General features: G+C 44.4%; 1 protein-coding gene across 1 annotated transcript in view; it reads left to right on the top strand.

The window, feature by feature from the left end:
- LOC136645227 (VPS10 domain-containing receptor SorCS3-like) overlaps positions 1-22,261 on the top strand; it is a 554,262-nt gene that overhangs the window by 469,535 nt on the left and 62,466 nt on the right. Inside the window, exons 15-18 of the mRNA XM_066621465.1 lie at positions 1,741-1,858; positions 4,140-4,273; positions 12,983-13,096; positions 16,915-17,086. Of these exons, the coding sequence (XP_066477562.1) occupies positions 1,741-1,858; positions 4,140-4,273; positions 12,983-13,096; positions 16,915-17,086 (538 nt within the window). The remainder of the gene's footprint in view (positions 1-1,740; positions 1,859-4,139; positions 4,274-12,982; positions 13,097-16,914; positions 17,087-22,261) is intronic.

The raw sequence follows: 22,261 nt of genomic DNA, 5'->3' as shown, positions 1-22,261 counted from the left end.
GATCCTTTTCTACCCTCTCTCTAAATGAAGGGAAGGCGGGAACACTACTGTCTACATGACCAAGCCAATGTTTCCCTTCTCGCTATAGTGTCCAAACGGTTTCATTGTTCACCAGCAGTGTGTGACAGGATTTCCACTCCATCCAGCTCTAACTGCATTCGGTTATGCATGCGTAGTTGGAACAGAAAACTGATAAAGATGCACATCCTGTGGAAAAAGATGTGGTACAGATGGATGACATCTGCATCCAGTGCTCATCCTCATTCACCTTCCATTCCATCTAGTCAGCTGTGCTCAACTGAATGAGGTTGATGAAGCATTGGCCTGCTTGTCTTTGTGATTAGGATATCTTTTCTCTTCTCTGACATCTGCCACTTTGGGACTAATGCAAAGATGTAAAAAAAAAAAAGGCTAGAAATGGTATATGACTTTTATGGTGGCCAGAAATGCTTGTGGAATATTTTCACCCATTTTAGCTCAGCATTCATTTCAGTCACAAATTGTGGTTTTGGATTGACCCAACCCAAACTCCAAATGCCCAACCAGCTGAGCCCAAGAAGGTGATATAAGTAATATTGATATATTTTTTCCACAAGGGCTCTTCAGTCACCATAGAGTCTCCATAACCCTAGTTTTATATATGAGTACGCGTCACATAATGACGTTTGAGCCAGTGATGGACCACATATATGACAGCACTCATAAGGTTAATATGGAGGTTTGTAGCCTAGGAGCAATATGCTATACCAGATTGTCCCATTAGATGGGGCTGTACACTAAAAATGTTTGCGCAGTGATGAAACCGCCTAACCACATGTTCCTCAGAACGTATCATCCTCATTAACCATTGCATACCTGTGCCTAAATGTTTCAAGCGTGGTTAGTATTCAGTATTCTTAGAAGACAACAGTGGCATAGGACAGGATTGTGTCTGTAGAAGCTATACCAACAGGGCTGCCCCCCTGGCAGAATGAGTGTTCCACCTGCGCTGACTGCTTTATGACGGTCGTAAAGAGCACTCCAGTGGAATGGCTAGAGCCTTCCTGTACACACCAATGGATCCGACCCACTGAAACACACACACGCAAAAGAGTCAGCAGAAATTGGGAAGTCTTTATCACTCCTGATGCTCTTTTCGTGTCTTTGGTCATTGCTCAGGCTTTTTTCAACAAAGAATAAAGCAAATTGACTTCAGCTTAGGATGTGATCTTTATGAGGATATGAGTTTAAATTATTCAGGGGCATTGTATCATCTTCCCTGTAGAGGAAAGTAAAATCTATCATCATTGGCAGGGATACTGTCAGAGGTTAGGCACTAGACCAAGAGCCATGGCCAGCAGAGGGCTCACCAAGCCAGACAAAACTCTCAACCCACTGTGGGTTGTCTGTTGGCAGGTAAGGGGCATGGGGAGCCCAATGCAGGATTTTGCCCCATGGGCCAATGCAGAACTTTGCCCCGTGACAACCTATCTTAATGCTGGGCTTCAATTTGATAATAATGGTGGCCCACTCTCAGTTTTTGGATCAACACTTGGACTAGGCAAGTCTAACTTATCTTTTGGAATATAGAGTTGCCAAGAACCAGGATCCTTTTCTCTGAAATGTATACTGTGTTTCTTTTTTCAGATGTTTCAACATGGAAGGATATTGTATATAAGTAATTTTTACCCATGGAATTAATTGTGTGTATTTATCTTTCTTTTTTCCTTCCCTTAATCATTCACCCCTACTGATATTCAGAATCTTTGGGCATTTCAGTCTCCGCTCTGAATGGCAACTAGTAAAAGTAGACTACAAATCCCTCTTTAGCTGGAGGTGTACCAAGGATGACTTCCAAACATGGCACTTACACAACCAGGTACCACCAAACTGAAATTTCTTTTGGAGGATAAAAGTCTGTGTTTATCAATGACTGCTGTCATAGAGGAATGCATCCAAGATATTAAGTATAATTAATGAAAAGTGAGAAATAGAGAAATCTAAATAGGAATACGTCTACACAAAATTTGAAGAGGAAAAAATCTAAGCAACTAATCGAATGTTAAAGGAACAAATATGGACTTGCTTTGGTCACCAGGCTTGACATGATACTGTTTAGGAAAACCAAGATATGAGTGACCTAATCCAAAGTAGCTCCTTAAGATGAGGGATTTATGGACACACAAGAGAGGAAAAAACCAGTAATTTTTGCAGTCACCACTTGTACAAACATTAATTTTGATTTACCACAGTGTGACTGTGATAATTAAGAAGATATCCTAGGAGCTGAATTGTAATGATGGCAGAGGGATAAGACAATATCACAGGTGCCTGATAAAATCAGGATGCTGAAGTTCAGAAGGTGTTCAGGTCAGGAAGTTGTTTCAAGGCAACATCAGAGGATAGCATCTGTTATCAGATACTCATTGGGATTGTTTTTCTTAAGGCATGCAAACTGGCTGGAGGGAAGAGTACATCAGAGACTTGTGAAGTGCACCTTTCCCAGAATCTCCCCTTGTTATAATTTATGTTGTTCTACCTCCCTTACATAATTACCATTTACTTAGCAGACTGTGAACATAAGCTTAAGTCCGCAACCCTAAATGTACTCTTTATTATTTCTTTAGAATGTTGATATGCTACTTTTATTGATTGTTTTCTGAAATATTTTTTTGAGGTTGTTGGAAATGTAACAGAAAAGGCATGTAAACTCTAACAGTATAACAACATATTGAAGATATTTACTGCTTCATGTACATTTGTTTGAAATCCCTATGTTAATGTACTTTTTTAAACAAGATGTTCTTTAACTGGTTTTCATAGCACAGGAATGAGAAGACAGTTCCCTGTCCCAAAGGTGCTCACACTATAAGGGCGCAATCCTACCCTGTGCTGGAACAGGCAAGCCAAGAGGTTTACACTGTATCCAGCACAGGATAGGGACCCAAGGTGGCTCAGCCAGAGGCAAGGGGAAACTTTTCCCCTTGCCTCCAAGTAAGGTGCCTTTGCCCCAATGGGTCTCCTCGGACCTGCACCACCTCCTGAGGTGGCGCAAGTCCGAGGAGAGTGGAGTGGCTTCACACTGCTCCAAACACCCCCGAGGAATGAGGGTTGGGATCCAGCATAAGTGCAGGATCCCAGCCCTGACTCCTGCTCCCCCACGCCCACCCTCCCCCCACCCAGGAACACCTCCCTCCCACCTCCTCCCTGCCTCCTCCCCACCCACCCCAGAGCCTTGTGTCGGCCCATTCAGGCTGACTCAAGGCTTGTCGAGGAAGCCAGCACAGAGGCTTGTGTCAGCCTCCGCAGGCCGGCGCACCTCTGAGCACCAGCCTGGGTTCCTCCCGAGGAGGCACAGACATGCCTTATGGTATGTTCACAACCCTCCTGGGCCAGCGCAAGGGACTTGCGCCGGCCATGGGCACCTTAGTATTGTGCTCTAAGAGACAGAGGAAGGGGAAAGAATTAGAGAGGGTAGAATGGAAGAAATATGTTCCATTAAACTCTTCAGAGAAAGCATACTTAGGCTGCAATCTTATACACACTTTCCTGGGAGTAAACTCCCTTGAATACAATGGGACTTACTTCTGAGTATACATGCATAGGGTTGCTCTGTTAGACAACAGTCCTGTACATACTTACTTGAGAGTAACAGCCCAGTCCTATCCATCTGTCCAGCACTGATGCGGCCGTGCCAATGGGGCTTGCACTGCACCATGTAGTGGTGGTGGGGGCAGTCACAGAAGCCTCATCAAGGTAAGAGAATATTTGTTCCCTTATGGTAGGGCTACGCTGCTGCTGCATCGGTGCTGGAAAGTGGGTTAGGATTGGCCTGTGAATCTCATTGAACTCACTGGGACTTACTTCTAAGTAAACATACATAGGACTATGCTGGTAGGATTGCACTGTTACAAAGTATTCTAGGGTTTCTTTTTTTATTGACTTTTTGTTTCAGTTTTTTGCTTGTAAGGTTTAGGGATATTAGAAATGAAGGATCAAATCCTTATGGTGACTCGCTCCTTGCTTTTCTAGTAGTGGGGGCTTCTGGAACAATTAAGTTCCTACAGTACTCTCCTCCAGATCACATACCCCCAACACTATGTGCAGAATCCACTGGTACTCTCTGATCCATTCTGACTCACCATTATTCTTCCTCGAAGGGTGAGCCTTGTGTCATGGGAGAGAGGAAGATCTATAAGAAACGCAAAGCAGGAGCCTGGTGCGCACTGAGTCGAGACTACTCGAGAACCGTTGTCTCAGAACCTTGCATCTGTGCTGAGTGGGACTTTGAGTGGTAAGCAATGCTGTCTGTTTCAGCCATTTCCTAGAACTCTTCTTACTTGCCTGCTGCGAGCTCGGTACGCAGGTGTATATGGCATTCCAAAGGTTGGTAATGTTCTTTGTTGATAATTTTAGCATTAAAATTCTGTGCAAGAGGAGCAGATTCATCCTATTATTGTTCTGTGGATTTACTCAACCCTGCATTCTACACCACCTGCCTTCTGTGCTGGTTCAGATATTTTTCCATTTAACCTGACCTCCTACAAACTAAAGACATGTGCTCGTTCTGCACACACATCTCATCCTCCTTCTCATGTTTTTCTAGACACAATCCTATATTAAAATCCTAATAGCATATGTAGAGGTTTGGTCCTGACAACCAGCCCCTCCCACCTGATCAAGGATACTCGAAAGACTATGGTATCGCGCTCTGAATGGTGGTTCTGGAACAGCGTCTAGTGTGGCTGAAAAGGCCGATTCGGGAGTGACAATCCCTTCCGCACCGGGAGCAAGTGCAATCTGTCCCTGGTCTGTCTCCCTGGCTATGGGCCTTCCTTCTTTGCCTCAGACTGTTGGCCAAGTGTCTCTTCAAACTGGGAAAGGCCATGCTGCACAGCCTGCCTCCAAGCGGGCTGCTCAGAGGCCAGGGTTTCCCACCTGTTGAGGTCCATTCCTAAGGCCTTCAGATCCCTCTTGCAGATGTCCTTGTATCGCAGCTGTGGTCCACCTGTAGGGTGCTTTCCTTGCACGAGTTCTCCATAGAGGAGATCCTTTGGGATCCGACCATTGCCCATTCTCATGACATGACCGAGCCAACGCAGGCGTCTCTGTTTCAGCAGTGCATACATGCTAGGGATTTCAGCTCGTTCCAGGACTGTGTTGTTTGGAACTTTGTCCTGCCAGGTGATGCCGAGGATGCGTCGGAGGCAGCGCATGTGGAAAGCGTTCAGTTTCCTCTCCTGTTGTGAGCGAAGAGTCCATGACTCGCTGCAGTACAGAAGTGTACTTAGGACACTTAAGTGTACTAAATACCTAAGTGTACTTAGGATACTTAGGACTATTATTAGCTAAATAAATACATAACAACAAAATGTGTCTATTACTGTACAGTAAAATAGAGAGTACAGCTGTGTGACTGTGTAACTGAATGTAGAAAAAGTAATCTAACCATATTTGTAATGGACCTACAGCATATGCCTTCCTTCCTGATCCAACGGCACAGTAGTACCTGCCCCAGCCTAGAGTGTCACATATGTGCTATGAAGCACATTCTAAAATGAGCAGCACTGCCGGGAAGGTAAGGAAAGTGTTGAGCAGTGAAGGGGCTGGGAGACGGTGGCAGGAGAGTGTTCTGGAGGCAGGGAGGGAGTGTAACAGGAGGGAAGGGAAGGAGGAATGAGGGTGGGACAGGCCTGGGAGGGACAGGATTGGTGGAGGAGGGCTCCACCATATTCTAGCCCCCTTCCCAGGCCTGGCAGCTTTACACAGGACTGCCCAGATTTGCTCCAGCAATTTAACTGATGCAAATCCAAGTAGCCCCATTGGGCAGACTCAGGGCCTAGGAGAGGGGGCTAAAGGGGGTAATTTGTAACCAGGCCCAGGGTCAAAAAGGGGGGCCCAGGAGCCAAAGGAGGGTCCCCAGAAATTTCCTGGCATCTTACGTTTTCCTATCAGACGTTGTCCGCACAGGATGCTGGAGATACTACCACGAGTGCGGGGTTGCAGCTACTAGCAAGCCATATATGCTGGTACGAGGAATACATACATGATACTCCTTAACCCAGTATCAAATCTGGGAGAAAACTGGACTATTACTGTAGCTCTTTGACTCATGGGTCTGTTTACCATGGAGGAGTGTATAGGAGCTAAAGGACACTGGTCTAAGACTATAACTGCTGCAGAAGCACATTTTGGTACATACAGGACACTTCCCATTCTAGCGTGAGCCTAAATAAGATGATGCTAATTTTCTGCAAGATTTTCTATATTTAAAAGATTTTAGAGTTACTTAGGTGTGTGTTTAGTTTTCTATATTACTGTAACTCTCTGCTGATGCCATAGGGGTGGGTAGACCTGGGCTCCAAAGCCTTTTGTCTCCACTCTCCCCCCTACCCTATTTTGCCCTCTTGCCCTATTTTGCTTGCAGATCACTACCTTCCCCTGCTCTGTTCACCCCTCCCCCTTGCGAAGGGGCCCAAAAGAAACTTTGTACACCCTGATAAAATTCCTCTCATAGGCCCTGGCTGTGACCACACATGTCCTTAATTGCATGGGACCGGGTTGGATGGAAATGTATAGTCCAAATTGGTCCTTGGAGAATTTCTAAAATTCATTTTGGAACTTACACAGGTACATAAGATTTCCTTTTTGCACTGTGGTTTGGTCATTTCATCAATGTACATACTGCAGTGGGCATTAATGAAATCACAGCACACAAAAAAGGGATTGATACAGTCATGTGATTCCATGAAGGTTTTTTATTGCACTGTTGGATCAATTCACATATGTGCTACTATGCATAAATAATTGGGGGGGGGGGAAGAACTAGCAGATTGCACATGTGTGAGTGTTGTAATCAGAAATGGAAGAATACTTTGGTGCCACTCTGGAAACAAGAATGGGTAAGTCAGAACCTTGGATCTGGAGATAAGTTGACATGCACCTAATTTCATAGAGCTGATTGAGCTAGCTAACCTGCTTCGCTATTAGTAATGGGATTATGTATGCCCTGCTCCCCCTGCCTGGTGCATATGTGTTGAGTTCATTAAGTAACCCCATGTGATTAAAATGCTCTTTTAAAATCATATTTAAATAATGTGTGGGAGCATATTTAAATGTGTGTGGGAGCAATTCAGATGAATCCCCTCAGCTCCAACCTAAGCGCTTGTGTTTCTGAGTTTGATACTTGAGGACACCCACCTCCACTTTCCCCTCTCTTTTTTTCTGCTGGTCATGCTCACTTCCATTCACCCTGCTTTTTCTCAACCTGGTTTCATAGAATCAAGGAGTTGGGACCCACAAGGTCATTTAGTCCAAACCCACCTTTAGCAGGGAATTCTCCTAGAGCATATCTAGCAAGTGTCTGTTGAACCTGTGCTTGAAGATCTCCAGTGATGGAGAATCCACCACCTCTTTTAGTGATTGGTTCTGCTGCCAAACCACCATTACCATTAAGATTATCTTCTGATATACAACCAAAATCTCCTCTCTTGCAGTGCGTACCCATTTGATCTAGTTTCTTCAATTTGTGTGACCTTCTTCCTTGGAAGTGGTACCTAGTTTCCAGAACCCATTTCTCCTCTGTCACTTTTCTGCTGCTGCGACCTATGGAGTAGCAATTGGGTTCCCATTATCGCCTCAGTCCACTGTATTGGCTCTTGGATGTGGGCATTGTTCAGTTTGTGTCAAAGCCCAGCCACTGATGTCATTCTTGCCTATGCTTTCCTGCTGTTGCCCAGTTGGGCCTACCAGCAGCTCCAGAGGCTGCCCTTGTCTTCCTTGTTGGACTGCATTGCAGTACCATGTGGTAATGGTGGGAGCGCGAGGGAGCAGCAGCAGTTTTCCCAGGAGACATTTTTCCCTCTGCGAAAACTGCTGAGTGACAAAGGTGAGAGGCAGTGTCTTTTGAAGGTGAAAATTTTTGATGAGGGTTTCTGTCAATGTTGGGCAAATGTGGAGAAGCTGGAAGATGTGGTAGTCACATCCTTTTATGTGCTACCTTGGATCCCAGTGTTTATCAGGGCTCATTGATAGGCCAACGCTTGAACCTGTTTTCCCCTCTCCCAGTAAGGAGAACAGGATCAGGAAGAGGAGCAGAATGTGTGCAACCCTGCCCTAACTGTACAGGAGTTGGGCCTGCTCAGGTGGTCAAACTTGGTCCACAAGTATTCCTAAGCAAGATCTTCCGTCTACACTGCTTTACGCATGAGGCTCATCTATACATTTTAGAAGTTGCCATCTTCATTTGACTGGTTACCTGTTTCTCTCAGTCCATTCTGAGCATCACAGCTCAAACTAGCTGTGTCATTAGAAAGCTTGCCCTCCCACCTCACGACAAAAAGGAATGGCTAAAAAAGTGACTATTAGTTAAATCTGTTACTAGCCCCCCCCCCTTAATTCACTTCCCATTTATTGGGGGTCTTAATTCACTTCCCATTTATTGGGGGAAATAAGATGAGAAGTAACACCCATACAACTGCTCTGAGCAAGAAACCACATGTAATAATAGGTGAGCAGAACATAATAAGGACTTTTCCCCACCTCTTTGTAGAAAAATTAAGAATGAAATGGCATTAGAATACCTACTTGATGTTTCCTTTCTTTAGTTCTTTATTTACCCTTGTCGGGAAAGCTTTTTCAAGCCAGGCAGGGCAGCAGCTGGACTTGATGATTTTTCTAACATGCACACCCTGGGGCTTTCAAGTGGGAAGGTGGGCAACATGTGTGTTTTTAATATACATTTACCAGAAGTTAATGAATGAGCCTGCAGCCTTCAGGGCATACAGCCGCGTTGCCTTTAATTTTATTAAATATTAATGCCGCTCTTTCTTTCTTTCTTTCTTTCAGGCAACACGTGGCTCTTCATGAAGATTTTTAATTACCGAGTCACTACTAGGCATTTTTTAAAAATGCAGTTCTGTGGAGACTGATTACATTTGAATGTCAAAACAAAACCAAAAAAAATCAGGACTCTCGCATTCCCTTTGAGCAGTCCAGAAATGATTGCCCTCCACAAAATATTGGCATTCGGGAAGGGTCATGACCTGCATCCTTATTTTAGGGCCTAATCCTATCCAACTTTCCAGGCCTGATGTAGCCACACCATTGGGGCATGTGCTGCATTCAACAGTGGGGGGGGGGGCAGTCACAGAGGCCTCCTCCTTTGTTCGCCTACCTCAGGGCTGCATTGCAGCTGCATCAGTGCTGTAAAGTTGGATAGAATTGGGCCCTTACTCTCGAATTCCTCTAGAGACCTGAGTCACTCATAAGTTAATGACATCATTATAACCTCATTGCATCACCATCTGACATTGTTCTGTGAGAAAAAAAACTGCGACCTGTTCCTATTTCTTGGGTACTTCCAGCCATTCTGCTTGTAGCACCACCCCAGTGTTGCTTTTACACGTGCGGCCTCATATGAAATTCCACGTCCCGGTAGATGTAGAGTTATTTGGGGCCACGACAGAATGGCTTTCTCCCCTCTTGCCTCTCCTATTTGTTGTAGTCTTCTGGTGATTGGGCACCTAAAAAAAAAAAAAAAAAGGAACAGTAGTGCCAAGAACAATCACACACGAGGTCATTGCGGTGCTGTACTGCTGTTCTCAAAAGTCAGATTCCCTTCATTAATATGTTTTAAGCACAGAGAAAACACAGGAGGACAGTGAATGGATGGACAGTGAATGGATGGCAACAGCAAAGAGTTTGACAGAGTTGGATTAAACATCCACCTGGTTATGCCTCCCCCCTTGTTTTAACGAAAGGCTTCTATTCATTACATTTTCAGCTATGGGGTGCCTACCATGAAATACTGCCAAAACCTCATGTATGTCCAAATAAGTTTATGTAATTGGATACCAACCGTATTGGCTTCTGCCTTTCCATTGGACCATTTCAGTGACGTGGAGAGGGGGGATTTGCTGCATGGGTAACAGCCTATCCTCCATACCTACTTTACCCAGGCTTCGCGTACTGGAGAGGACACTGTTCCAGAGCCACCATTCAGAGCGTGATACCATAGTCTTCCGAGACTAAAGGATGCCAACATAATTGGATACCATATTGCCCTTCCTGGATCTATCAAAGATTCCTCATTCACAGAGACTATTCCTACCTAGATCCATTTCAGTATAGTATTTTTTCCTTGCAGATACATAGAAAATGTTTAGTGCGGACCTTCTTCTTATGCCAAAACATGTGCAGCTTATTGCAAGTGCCCTGGCTTGAAAAAGGACAGCTGAGAGCCCAGTTATGGTTGCAGCTGTGCTCGCGTGAACAGCAGGTTCACAATAAAGTTTTTCAATGCAATTTGCACCCGAGGAGGCAGTCTCATTGGAAAAGGGAGCACAACTTGTTTGTGTGAACTGGTTCTTTGCTAGCTCAGGGGTGATGGATTTCTCCTATTACAATATTGTTTTATATATTCATAATAACTGGATATGTTGCAATTCAGTTATTATTAATGCAGACATTGTTCGCACTCTGGTAATATTTATTCCTTTGCTACTTATTTGGGAATCACCCTTTCCCTTTTATATTTCATTGAGATTTAATGATAACTCAGTAGAGGTAGAGGTCAGATCAATGTTTCATGCAAGGGGGAAAAAATTTAATTGCCACAATAGGGCTGCTTTGTCCCAAGTTCTTGGATTCAGTGTGCTGTGGATTGATTGCATTGTGAGGAGTTGGGTTTAAGGCTGCTTCCACTTGTCTTCCTCTCTGGAGCTTGGTGCCACTTGTGCTTAGATGCCTGAAGAATTTGTACCCTGCATACCTCCTGCCCAGTAGAAATTGCCCTGTTTCAAAAGGACTGTAGGAACAAGCACAGTATCAGCACTAAATTATAGCATGCAACATCACCCTTGTTTTTTCTTGAATGGGAAATTGCCCTGTTGCCTGGCCCCCTGTTTGCATTGACATCTCTCCAAGAGGCAGCCATCTAGCAAATGAATGAGCTTCAGTGATACAGCAGTGCAGAAGAAAGGTCTGACTTAGGGAAGCCTATGAAATTCTCCCCATTCAAATCTCACTGAACTGAAGAAATTGGTTTGTTTGCTTCTAGTCCATTGACTTTTCAGTTACCAGAGCTGAGAAGGTCCCTTGTCAGAAATGCTGCACAGTCGATACTGGACTTCCTCCAATGAGCAGTTTAGCTTCACAGTTACCAACCAAAATTCCACATTCGTTCCTTACCGGTTTCAGTGTGGGTTGGGAGAGGAAACACATGCATCCCTTTCTCTTATCTGATGCCTCCATGCCTTTTTCTCTTACTTATTTGTGGCCTGAATTAGAAGTTGAGCTTGGCCCAGGAAGACCTGGGTTCAAAATTTCTGCTGCACCACAGAGTTGTTTGTGCAACCTTGGACAAACTGTCTCTCAGCCTCACTGGGTTGTTGTGATAATAAAATAGAGCAGTCCCTAGATATGCCACAGTGACAGCTCAATCCTATGGGCTCTGGCTGGCAGCGGAATATGCGTTCTGCTGCTGGAGACTGCTGAAAGGCAGTCATAAGGTGTCTACAGATAGTACACTGAATAGCACACTCGAGCCTTCCCACCTGCATCTTGCTGCCTACTAGAGCAGGTAAGACAGCAAGGGAGGGTGGGGGAGGGTGGCATGAGGAAATCAGAATGTGGGCAGGGAGCAGCATGATGGAAGCTGCAGGAGTGGATCAGGTGGTGATGGTGTGCACCTTATCCTATCCCCCATTTTCACTGCCTCCCCACCCCCTTTCTCTTCTTGGACTTGCACTAGCAAAATAACAGGACCAAAGAGACCCACTGCGGGTTGGGAGGCTTACCTGGGGTAAGGGGATTTATTATTTATTTGTTTTATTACATTATTTATATACCGCCTTTCTCATCAGACTTATTCAAGGCAATTTGCACTGGCAGGCTGTCCTAAACATCCATAGGGTTTTTTACAATATTATTATATTCATGTAGAACCCTTCATTCTCCATATGTTATCCTTCACTCTATAGTCATAAGAACAGCCCCACTGGATCAGGCCATAGGCCCATCTAGTCCAGCTTCCTGTATCTCACAGCGGCCCACCAAATGCCCCAGGGAGCACACCAGATAACAAGAGACCTGCATCCTGGTGCCCTCCCTTGCATCTGGCATTCTATACATAGCCCATTTATGGCATCTGGCATTCTATACATAGCCCATTTCTAAAATCAGGAGGTTGCACATGCACATCATGGCTTTTCATCTCTCTGGCTATGCAATTTGTACCTTCTGAGCTTCCCACAGATCGCTTTAGATCAATCTGGGCAGGGTCATTCCTTCTGCCCTCTCACCGCAGTTTGTCAGCAACCCCTCTGTCTCACAGAGGGTTATCTCAACTTGCCAGTGATCATTCAGGCATGATCAAGCAGATCCCCTTCAGCTTTCTTTGGGCAGGCAGCAACTCAAACCCCTGAACTACACCTCCTGCCCCCTTTCCTGCTGAAGCTTCACAACTCCCCCCCCCCACCTTGCTGGATACAACACACCTGTTTTTGGTATAGCTTTATCGGGGGGGGGGGAAGGATAGGATTGGGTAGAGGAAGGGTAAGATGCAGATGTGATCAACGGAACTAGTTTATTCATGGCAAATTAACAGAGGTGTGCGTCCATTTTTGGAATGAATGAAACTGGAACTGGATGAGGTTCAGTCTGCGTACTATCAGGTCTGAACAGGCTAGTCCATGAATAGGTATGAGTGGAAATAGTTTCTGGTCCTCTTTGCACATCCATTTTTGATTTAAAAATTACATCCTTACTATCTAGCATCCTTTGCAAAAGAAGCACCAATATGCAGCTCCTAGCGGATACCATCTCAAACATGCATAGTGAGCAGAGGCGTGAATGGTTCCCAAGAGAAATGGGTCAGGGCCCAAATGGTCCTAGTGCAAGTGAACAGAAACCCTGAAGATAAATGGGGTTTCAAAATGAAAAAAAAAAATTTGCGTATTCATTCCAGCTGTCTAAGGTCAGTCATTATATTTTGTTTTTGTAGTGATTATGGCTATGAAAGACACAGTAATAATCAATGCATCCCAGCGTTTTGGTTCAACCCATCCACCCAACTGAAAGACTGCAGCCTTGGTCAGAGCTACCTGAATAGCACTGGGTGAGTGAGCCTATCCATGACCCTGTAATATCCGTTTTTGCAATGCCTAGCAGTTTGCCAGCGTTATTTACAGGATGCTGTTTGTTGAACACCAACTCATTCCTCGGAAAACGATTAACATTCAGTTGTATTTATTCTTATGTAGTGATAGGTGGCCTCTGGGCAACTCCAATGGTGTCAGCTTTTCCTTCCAAAATTAAAATAGAAATTAAAAAAGGCTTGTTTCTAGAACAGATAAAAGGATCACTGTCACTGTTACTTTCCATGAATCTGTTCATTCAGCAAATGCTTGTAGAATGCATGCATGAAAGTTGAGGGTTCAAGATTGTGTCCTTTGAGCCCATCAGTGGTACTTATGTACAGTGGCGTCACTAGGGTTCGCATCACCTGGTGCGGGATGCCAGTGTGTCACTCCCCATGCAGTGGGCGGGGCAACACCCCAGGTGGTGGGCGTGGTGATGTACCATCACTCCGCCCCCACTGGTTTTTTGGCTGTACCTTTTGATAGAACAAAGATAGAACACATTCTGCATGAAATTATGCATTGATTGATATATAACATGCTGGTATTATTCCTCCAAACTGTGATTTTAGTGATTTTGGTCACTAGTGGTGTCAACCCCCTCCCCAGGTGTTTACTTACTAACACCTTATTGTAGCAGTTCTCAAACGTTTAGCACTGGGACCCACTTTTTAGAATGACAATCTGTTCAAGACCCACCAGAAGTGATGTCATGGTGGAAGTGACATCATCAGGCAAATTAAAATAAAAAAGTATAAATAATTAAATAAAACAAATAATTAAATAAGCAGAAGCCAGCCCTGTTCCACCAAGCGAATTTCCTCTGTAGCCTGCCTGCAATAACACCTCTAGCTCCAAAATCAGTAAGGTTTTCAGCCCTACCCAGTGCCCAGTTCAATTTAAGAACTTCTGTTCAAACCAGATCACTGTCAGGATCCACCTGGCTTTGCAAGTCTCAAAAAAGTTCACCTTATCAGCTGAAGCCTCTGTTTTGATCCTTTTTAGTGGGGGGAGGCTGCCTTCTGGAGCATTTGTTGAGCTCCAGTTCCATTGGATCAGGACCATTCTGGTGGCTTCACATTCCCTTTGCCTGGCCTGGCCACCAGCCAAGGCACGTTTACTTACTCACAAGTAAACACAACTGTGAGGCTTAGTTTCATTTTCCGTAGAGCTCAATACATTTGTATTGTATTGCTTGGCGGGAGGGACTTCCTTCTCAGGTGTTTTTGGGGCCTGCATTCATTGAATCAGGACCATTCTGGTATCACTGGATTACTGTCAGCCTTCCCTTTCCCACGGACTAAGGCAAGTTCGCCTACTTGCGAGTAAACATGTGATACGGCTCAGTGTCATTTCCATAGGGCTCCATGCATTTTTTGTTCTCTGGTTTTTTGGCCATAACTTTTGATAGAAAGGAGATATTTCACTCTGGTTTTTTGCATTGCATTCTGCTGGAAATTCTGCATCCGACAGTATATAACATGATGGGGTTACTCCTAACCACCGCAATTTTAGTGTGTCACCCCCCAAGTGCGCATCACCCCCCTGTGCTCATCACCCGGTGCAGTCCACACCCTCTGCACCTCCTAGCGACGCCACTGCTTGTGTACCTTGGGCAAAATATTTGGCACTCTTGATCTTGAGGTTCAACAGAGCATAAGCTGTATGAATGTAACCTGTGTTCAAATCTGCAAATCCAACATGTGGGGTTCGTGGGGGGGGGGGCTGCAATGGCAACAGGTGTAATTCCATTCCTCAGTGCATTTGTTCTGCATCCATTGTATAGGTGAGGTTGTTGTTTAGATGTGGATATCTTCACTTATGAGAATACCTGATGCACCAGTCTGGCATAATCTACGTATGAAGCTGAGAAACAGTTTTGCCTATTCTCATATCCTGTTTGTTCTGTTTTATTCTCCAGTGCTATTTATATTGCTGCTCATTGAAATCCATCTCCTTTTTCTATTTACCAAGTGAACTGGTTGCCTTACTCATTGCTCTGGCTTTCATGAGAGTTCATTACTACTCAGAGATGTTTGCAATTTAATTTATTTTGTTTTTTATTGTGTAGCATTACAAGAACTGTTTTGAAATTTGGCTTCACTAAGTACAACACAGCAAGCTAATATGAGAAAATGCATTCTCTGGGAGATGAGTTCTGATTAAAGACATTAGTGGCTGATAGAATGTTCTTTCTGAGCCCAGATGTAAAAGTAGAAAATCAAACTTGCTGTAACAGAACACTCCTGATAAGAGCCTATTAACCCTTATTTTTGAGCATGTTCACTTAGGAAATAAGACTGAGGGAATAAAGCTATATTTCAATGCTTGCTCTTTACTTCTGAGTGTACATTGTGTTCTGATAATAGATTTCCGTGATCCATAAAAATGAGATGCTTTGCAGGTCTCACCCCAATTTATCTGTCAAAGGCCCTGATGGGCTTTGCGCTACCGGAACTGGCAGTGCTCTGTCCCCTTCTCCTTCTTCCCCACCTGACCTTTGTGCTGGGTGGGCAAGCAAGAGAAGAAGGAGGCAGAATGGTCCTTTTTTTTGATTGCTCATTGACGTGAGCCATCAGAACAGGATCATCCTGTTGCTTCTTCCATGTCACGGGAATGTGAAGAAGTTGGTTCAAACTTCAAATTCCTAGCTAGGATATTGGTTGCGGGGGGCAACTTGCGTGGAAGAGGGCACAAAGAGTCAACTGTGTCTGCCCAGTGGGGTAGCAAAGGGAGGCTCCCTGGTGCCAGGGTAAAAAGGATATGCCACTAAGTGCTGATTGTACACGCGCTCCAGTCTAAAAGGCTGAGCGTGTACGTACTCGCATTGGCAGCCAGGGCAATGAACGAATATTGCCCCAGCTGTCACTGTGAGTGCGCATCGAGAGCCTCCAAAGGAGGAGGAAGAGGCCCAGCAGCCTGATCGAGAAGGCACTGCCGCCACAGCATCCTTTTCTTTGCGTTTTTCAAACAAGAAGCGTGTAAGGCCACCTCCTCCTGTGGGAGAACATGGAAGTAACATCATGACATTGTGGGGCATCACAATGGCACCACTGTGGCTCCTGGAGACACCGTTGTGCTTGCCTCCAAAGTTCTGATATTTCTTTAAAAAAATGTCTTCTGACCCTTTGAAAAATTATTTTTCTGTGAAAAACACAGGGGGATTTTTACTGAGTCAAATATAAAGCTCACTTAGGTCCCAATCCTGTCCACTTTTCCAGTGCTGATGCAGCCATGCCAGCAGGGCATGTGCTGCACCCTGTGGTGGTGGGGGCAGTCACAGAGGCCTCCTCAAGGTAAGGGAATGTTTGTGCCCTTACTGTTGGGCTGCATTGTGGCTGCATAAGTGCTGGAAAGTTGGATAGGACTGGGCCCTTAGTCCTTTATATTGTATAGAGAAAGTACTCATATTATGGTAGTGTGTAGCAAAGACGAACCTTTTTCTGACTACATTGTGGCAAAGTCAATATTTCTCAATGGATACTTTCATAATGTGAGAGTACAAGAAATTGAAATGGATGTAAATTCAGTAAAAGAGAGCCTACTGGTCACTGACTCTTTAACTTTTGCCTGTATACGATTCTTCAAGATTAGTTGCTGGTTTGTTCTTCCTCCTGTTTCTGGGAGAAGTCTGAAATATAATTTGCACTAAGAGCTGTAGGCGGTAGAGTTTCAGATGTCATTGTATTTCTGCTCAGCAGGCAGCATGCATGTGCTATCAGACTTAGGTCTTTCCCATGAAAAATGATGTTTTCAATGAACAAGGCAACCCAACACAAATTGTCGTACTTCACAGGTATCGCAGGATAGTGTCTAATAACTGCACAGACGGGCTACGGGAAAAGTATGCAGCCAAGTCTGAACAGTGCCCAGGCAAAGCCCCTCGAGGTCTGCATATCCTCACATCAAGTGGCAAGCTGGTTGCAGAACAAGGGTATAACACTACCTTCATCATCCTCTTGGAAGAGGTAGGGTCATTATCCCCCCCATTTCAACAATAATACAATTTTTCTCCTCTTCTCTCCCGCGCCCCCCCCCACTTCTTTATATGTGATGACCTTGAAACAGTGATGGTGGAGATGTTGGGTGGAAATTTGAACTCAAGTTACAATATAATAATAATAATAATAATAATAATAATAATAATAATAATAATAATAATAATAATAGCTAGGTATTTATATACTGCCTTCTTTCTGGTCATCGGATTACTCCTCTGACTTTATTCAAGGCAGTTTACATAGGCAGGCTGTTATTTTTAAGGGGATTTTTACAATCATAGAAGTTTCTGTCTTTCAAGAACCACACAACATTTCAGATGGATTTTCCGGGTCTGGTCTCACTTCTGGCTTCCAGTTTCCTCCCATGCAGGCTGACAAGCAGCTCCTTCATCTCTCACATGGAGGGCAGCCAAGACGCTTCTTTGCTCACACCAAAGAGCAGGTGGAATGACTCAGCTTGGCTTGTCAGCTGCTTCAAGGTCTCGCCGTTCAGGGAGCTGCTGGCGACCTTCCGATGTTATCGTTGGGCTAATGGAGGCCCTTTCCTCTAGACCAGACCTCCTGCCCATATAAGACATTTTAGTGTGCTTCAATAATATCTGCAGTGGTTGTTCCTCCGAAACATTGTGATTTTTTAACTCCTTTTTTGTGAGAGAAAAAAGAGTACCTTTAAGAACACAATACAAACACACAACAAAAATTGCAAACATAATTTGAGATATATCTGTTTTTAAAACCATTATAAAGAGAAACTAAGGTACACGTGTTTACAAAAACAGAAAGGGGGAAGGGTTAATCTAAGGATATTTAACCAGTCGGTACTATTGCTAAATGTATACATCTAGGAAAGCCTTATAAATATCTACAAATATATCCATTAGTAGTTGTCATATGTAACATTTTGCTTGAAAATTGACAAGGTCAAAAGGTCTTCAATCCTTTGACTAATGATAGGGCGTCACTTATCCTTCCAGCTTTTCGACATCAGTCTTTTTGCTGCCGCAAGGACACAGAGAGTCCATTTCCGCTGTCCCACTGTTACTTTCCATGATACGGATAAATAGTTCAAAAGCAGATAAGAACATAAGAAGGGACCTGCTGGATTGGGCCCAGGGCCAATCTAGTCCAGCTTCCTGTATCTCAGTGTGGCCAACCAGATGCCTTGGAGAGCACACAAGACAAGATACTTGCATCTTTCTGCTACTCCCCTGCATCTGGCATTCTATTTACCCTCGAACCCACCAATGAAGACAACAGCCTGAGGCTTGGGTTTAACTTGGACCATTTTATTCAACATGTGACCAATTTTTAAAACCTGAAAACTACTGAACACACTGCCCCTCCCATGCCAGTCTGGGGTAGGTGAAAACAATTGCCATCCACAACCAATTCGGGTGACAGAAAAAAATTCCTACCAGCCCTCATGATGAGCGACCAGCTAATCTCACTGTACATACCCATCATGGCTTGTAACCTGTGATGGAGCTTTCCTCCAGAAATCTGTCCAATTTTAAAGCCATCTAGGCCAGGCATCATCAACACATCCTGTGGCATGGAGTTCCACAGACTAATTACGCACTAGGTAAAGAGATACTTTCTTTTGTCTGTTCTAAGATAGGTATTGGCAAATGTCAGTGATTGTTGTAGTATCACATTAATACTGTTAATAAGTTCTTCCCCCAAAAAGACATCTTTCTGAACATGACCAAAGCATAAGAGCATCCAAAATTTTACAATGCCAGCATTAAGATTATTAATCCTTTACCATAAACACACTCTGGTGTCCAATAAACCCTAAAAATAATTTTTTGCTGAATTAAACACAGCCTAACATGCATAGATAATGTGTTGCATCATCTGGATTTACAGCAGACTCCCCATGAAACTTTTCCACTGGGATTGTCTTCTTTATTTCAAAGATCTAGTTTTCAAAGCAGAAAGTAAAGATGTCTATGGTGGAGATGAGAGGATCTTCCATGTTTTGTTCCTTTACTATTTATCTGGTTTTCTCTGCCCGGTGATTTACTGTTCCTTAATGCTAGTTGAACAAAGATAATTTTGATCCTCTCCTACTGCTGGGGCTGACTGCTGTAAAGCAGTTGGTACCAGTTGCAAAAAGTGCTCTTGTCAGCATGCTGCAGGCTGAACTGGCTTAAAGGCCTGCACCTTTCTGGCCTTGTTGTCTCTTCTCCCTCAAATCACCAGCAAAGATAAGTCAATGGGAGAGTTGGGAGGGGCAGGTGGAGGGTGGAACAAGGGCAGGGAGAGGCAAAATTGCGTGAGTGGAGGGTGGGGCAGGAGTGGGAGATAGGCAGGTTGGACCCAGGAGTGGGTGGGATCAGTAGCACTGACAACACCAGTATCCTAACCCCTTTGTTGGACCAGATTCTGGTCCTGAACAAATGTTCCCTTACCTAGAGACTTCTGCAACTGCCACCATAGGATATAGTGGTTGCCATTTTGGCATGGCTGTATTGATGGGGGGAGAGAGTAGTGGGCGGGATTGGGCTGTTAATCTTTTCTTCCTTTGAGCTTGAAGAGTCCACTCCCATGCTGCACCCAGGTTCTTTGTACATGGCTCAGTGAGCAGGAAGATGCAGGAGGAGGAAGGGTAATCAGTACACAGTGCGCATTGATGAATCAATGGAAGAGGACATTCTTGGTGTGTTTGCAGGGGTTGCTTCAGGAGTCACAAACCAAGGGCCCATGCCCATCAGAGAGCCCATCTGGTTAAACTATCCGTGAACTTTTTGTCTGTTGATAGGTTTGTGCCTACTGTGCTGTCAGAGTGGATGAGTGGGTGTTGCCATGTGGGGCCCAGTGCAAGTCTCTGAACTAGGGCTCTCAGCATCCTGGGACCAGCAGTTTATGATTGTATATATGATTGCAGCATGACGCTTTGTGTGTATTGTTTGTTGATGCACCCATGCCCTCCGGCACATTCATAATAGCCCACAAAAATGTTTTTGACTCAGTTTGTACGACTGCATCAAGTTTTCTTTGCTGCAGCATTCTGCCACTCTGGTGATGTGGGGCTGGGTGGAAACACAAATGAATAGAAAGCTGAAGTGAACTGTGCATGATCAGAGATCTGCACTAAATCTGGGAGAAAGGGAATGATAGATCAGTCCTTATGCACCTACTCCAGTTCGAAAGCAAGACCAGGTGATTTGGAGTTCCAAAATCTGTGAGAGAAATGTCAGCAACATTCCCTACAGTGCTTCAAGGGAACTTAGCAAAAGATCATGTTCATCAAACAGATCCTCTTGTCGTTAGCAGATTCCCTCCTATGTTCTGGTCTGCAGTGCAGGTACCAGGCTGCTAGGGACCCAGAGCAGAGCCCAGCTATGGACCCGCTGCGGCCACCCATCCACCCTTTATAGGTGGTATTACCAGGGGTTCTCTGAGACACATGTAACATATGCACATGTGCTAGGTAGTCACCTGGCCAGTTTAAGAGAGGGAAGCAAGACCAAGGGGAAGATGTAGTTGGAGCGCATGGGACACTTGGCAGGTGCTGAGCAAGACAGTTTGTGGAATTTTCCAGAGAAGCTTCTCACAATGGGGAATTGCTCCAGTGAACCAAAGTTAACCTCCATTAACCTTTGTCTGTAGGACTTGTGCTGTCTTGGCATAAATCATAAGAACATAAGAACGTAAGAACAGCCCCACTGGATCGGGCCCAGGGGCCATCTAGTCCAGCTTCCTGTATCTCACAGCGGCCCACCAAATGCCCCAGGGAGCACACCAGATAACAAGAGACCTCATCCTGATGCCCTCCCTTGCATCTGACATTCTGACATAGCCCATTTCTAAAATCAGGAGGTTACACATACACATCATGGCTTGTACCCCGTAATGGATTTTTCCTCCAGAAACTTGTCCAATCCCCCTTTAAAGGCATCCAGGCCAGACGCCATCACCACATCCTGTGGCAAGGAGTTCCACAGACCAAGCAAGCAAATGCAGCATGTGCCTACCCTGGATCATGCTGGCCTGGCATGTTCCCAGTACCACGCACAGATGTGCATGTATGTGTTAGGTCAGCATTTCTCAAACTGTGGCTTAGGACTCAGTAGGTGGGTAGCGGGCCAATATCAGGTGGATCCTCCAATCATTTCAATGTTTATTTTTAATATATTAGACTTGATACTACCATGGTATTAGGAAAATGTTACAGAGCTGTACTTTAACTAACTGCCATGTATATGTTTTTTAACAATGTTAGTCAATGGGACTTACCCCCAGGTAAATATGGATAGGATTGCAGCCTTTGGGATATTTGGGGCATTTTTTAAAAACAGATTAGCAACTGGTGGGGGGGGGGGGTTAGGAGGGTTCATCTTTATTTTAAATAAATATTTCAACGTATACTTATTGTAAACTTTTAATTTGCTTACTTACTTGATTTGATTTTGTCATATGTGAAGTGTTAAAAATTTTCCTACTTGATGATGTCACCTCCAGCCATGACATCACTTCCAGGTTAATAATGTCACTTCCAGTGGATCCTGACAGATTGTCATTCTAAGAAGTGGGTCCCAGTGCTAAAATGTTTGAGAACCACTGTGTTGGGCAACAGTGCACTGTGCATTCCTGCTGTCTTTGGTACTGAGAGGTGGTGTGAAACTTTGATGGGTTTGGACCTTCTGCCAATGCCTCTGACCCCACCCCCAATACTTTGACATGATGCAAAGCCTTCTGTAGCTGCTTGTGTGTGAGAGTTCAGAAAAGAACGTGCATAACCTAAGTATTAGGTAGCTAGTAGCAAAGAGCCTGACCAGAGTGTCCTCCCATAAAGAATGACACACATAAGGCAATAAGACAGCGGGTGAAGTAAATTGAAGAGGCAGCCACTTGAACAGAAAGCGGAGGGATTGAGAAATCTGGCAGGAAAAAAGCTCTGCAGGATTAAAGATTTGAAATTGGGGGCAGAAAGAATAGAGACTTCCGCTGCCAGCACTTCCACGCTACAGGGTGCTGTCGCATGAACAGACTTCACAGCTATAGTAATGTCTTTTCCCATCTTTTGGTTTTATATCCACCTCTATTTATGACAGTTTTCCTTCTGTGCTCTATTGATCATAGTGTAGTTGATACAATACCGTGTTATTTTTTTAATAGGCTTTTAAAAATGTTTTG

Source organism: Tiliqua scincoides, chromosome 3 (genome assembly GCF_035046505.1).
Source record: "Tiliqua scincoides isolate rTilSci1 chromosome 3, rTilSci1.hap2, whole genome shotgun sequence".
Classification (NCBI taxonomy): domain Eukaryota; kingdom Metazoa; phylum Chordata; class Lepidosauria; order Squamata; family Scincidae; genus Tiliqua; species Tiliqua scincoides.
This window is presented reverse-complemented; position numbering and strand designations above follow the sequence as displayed.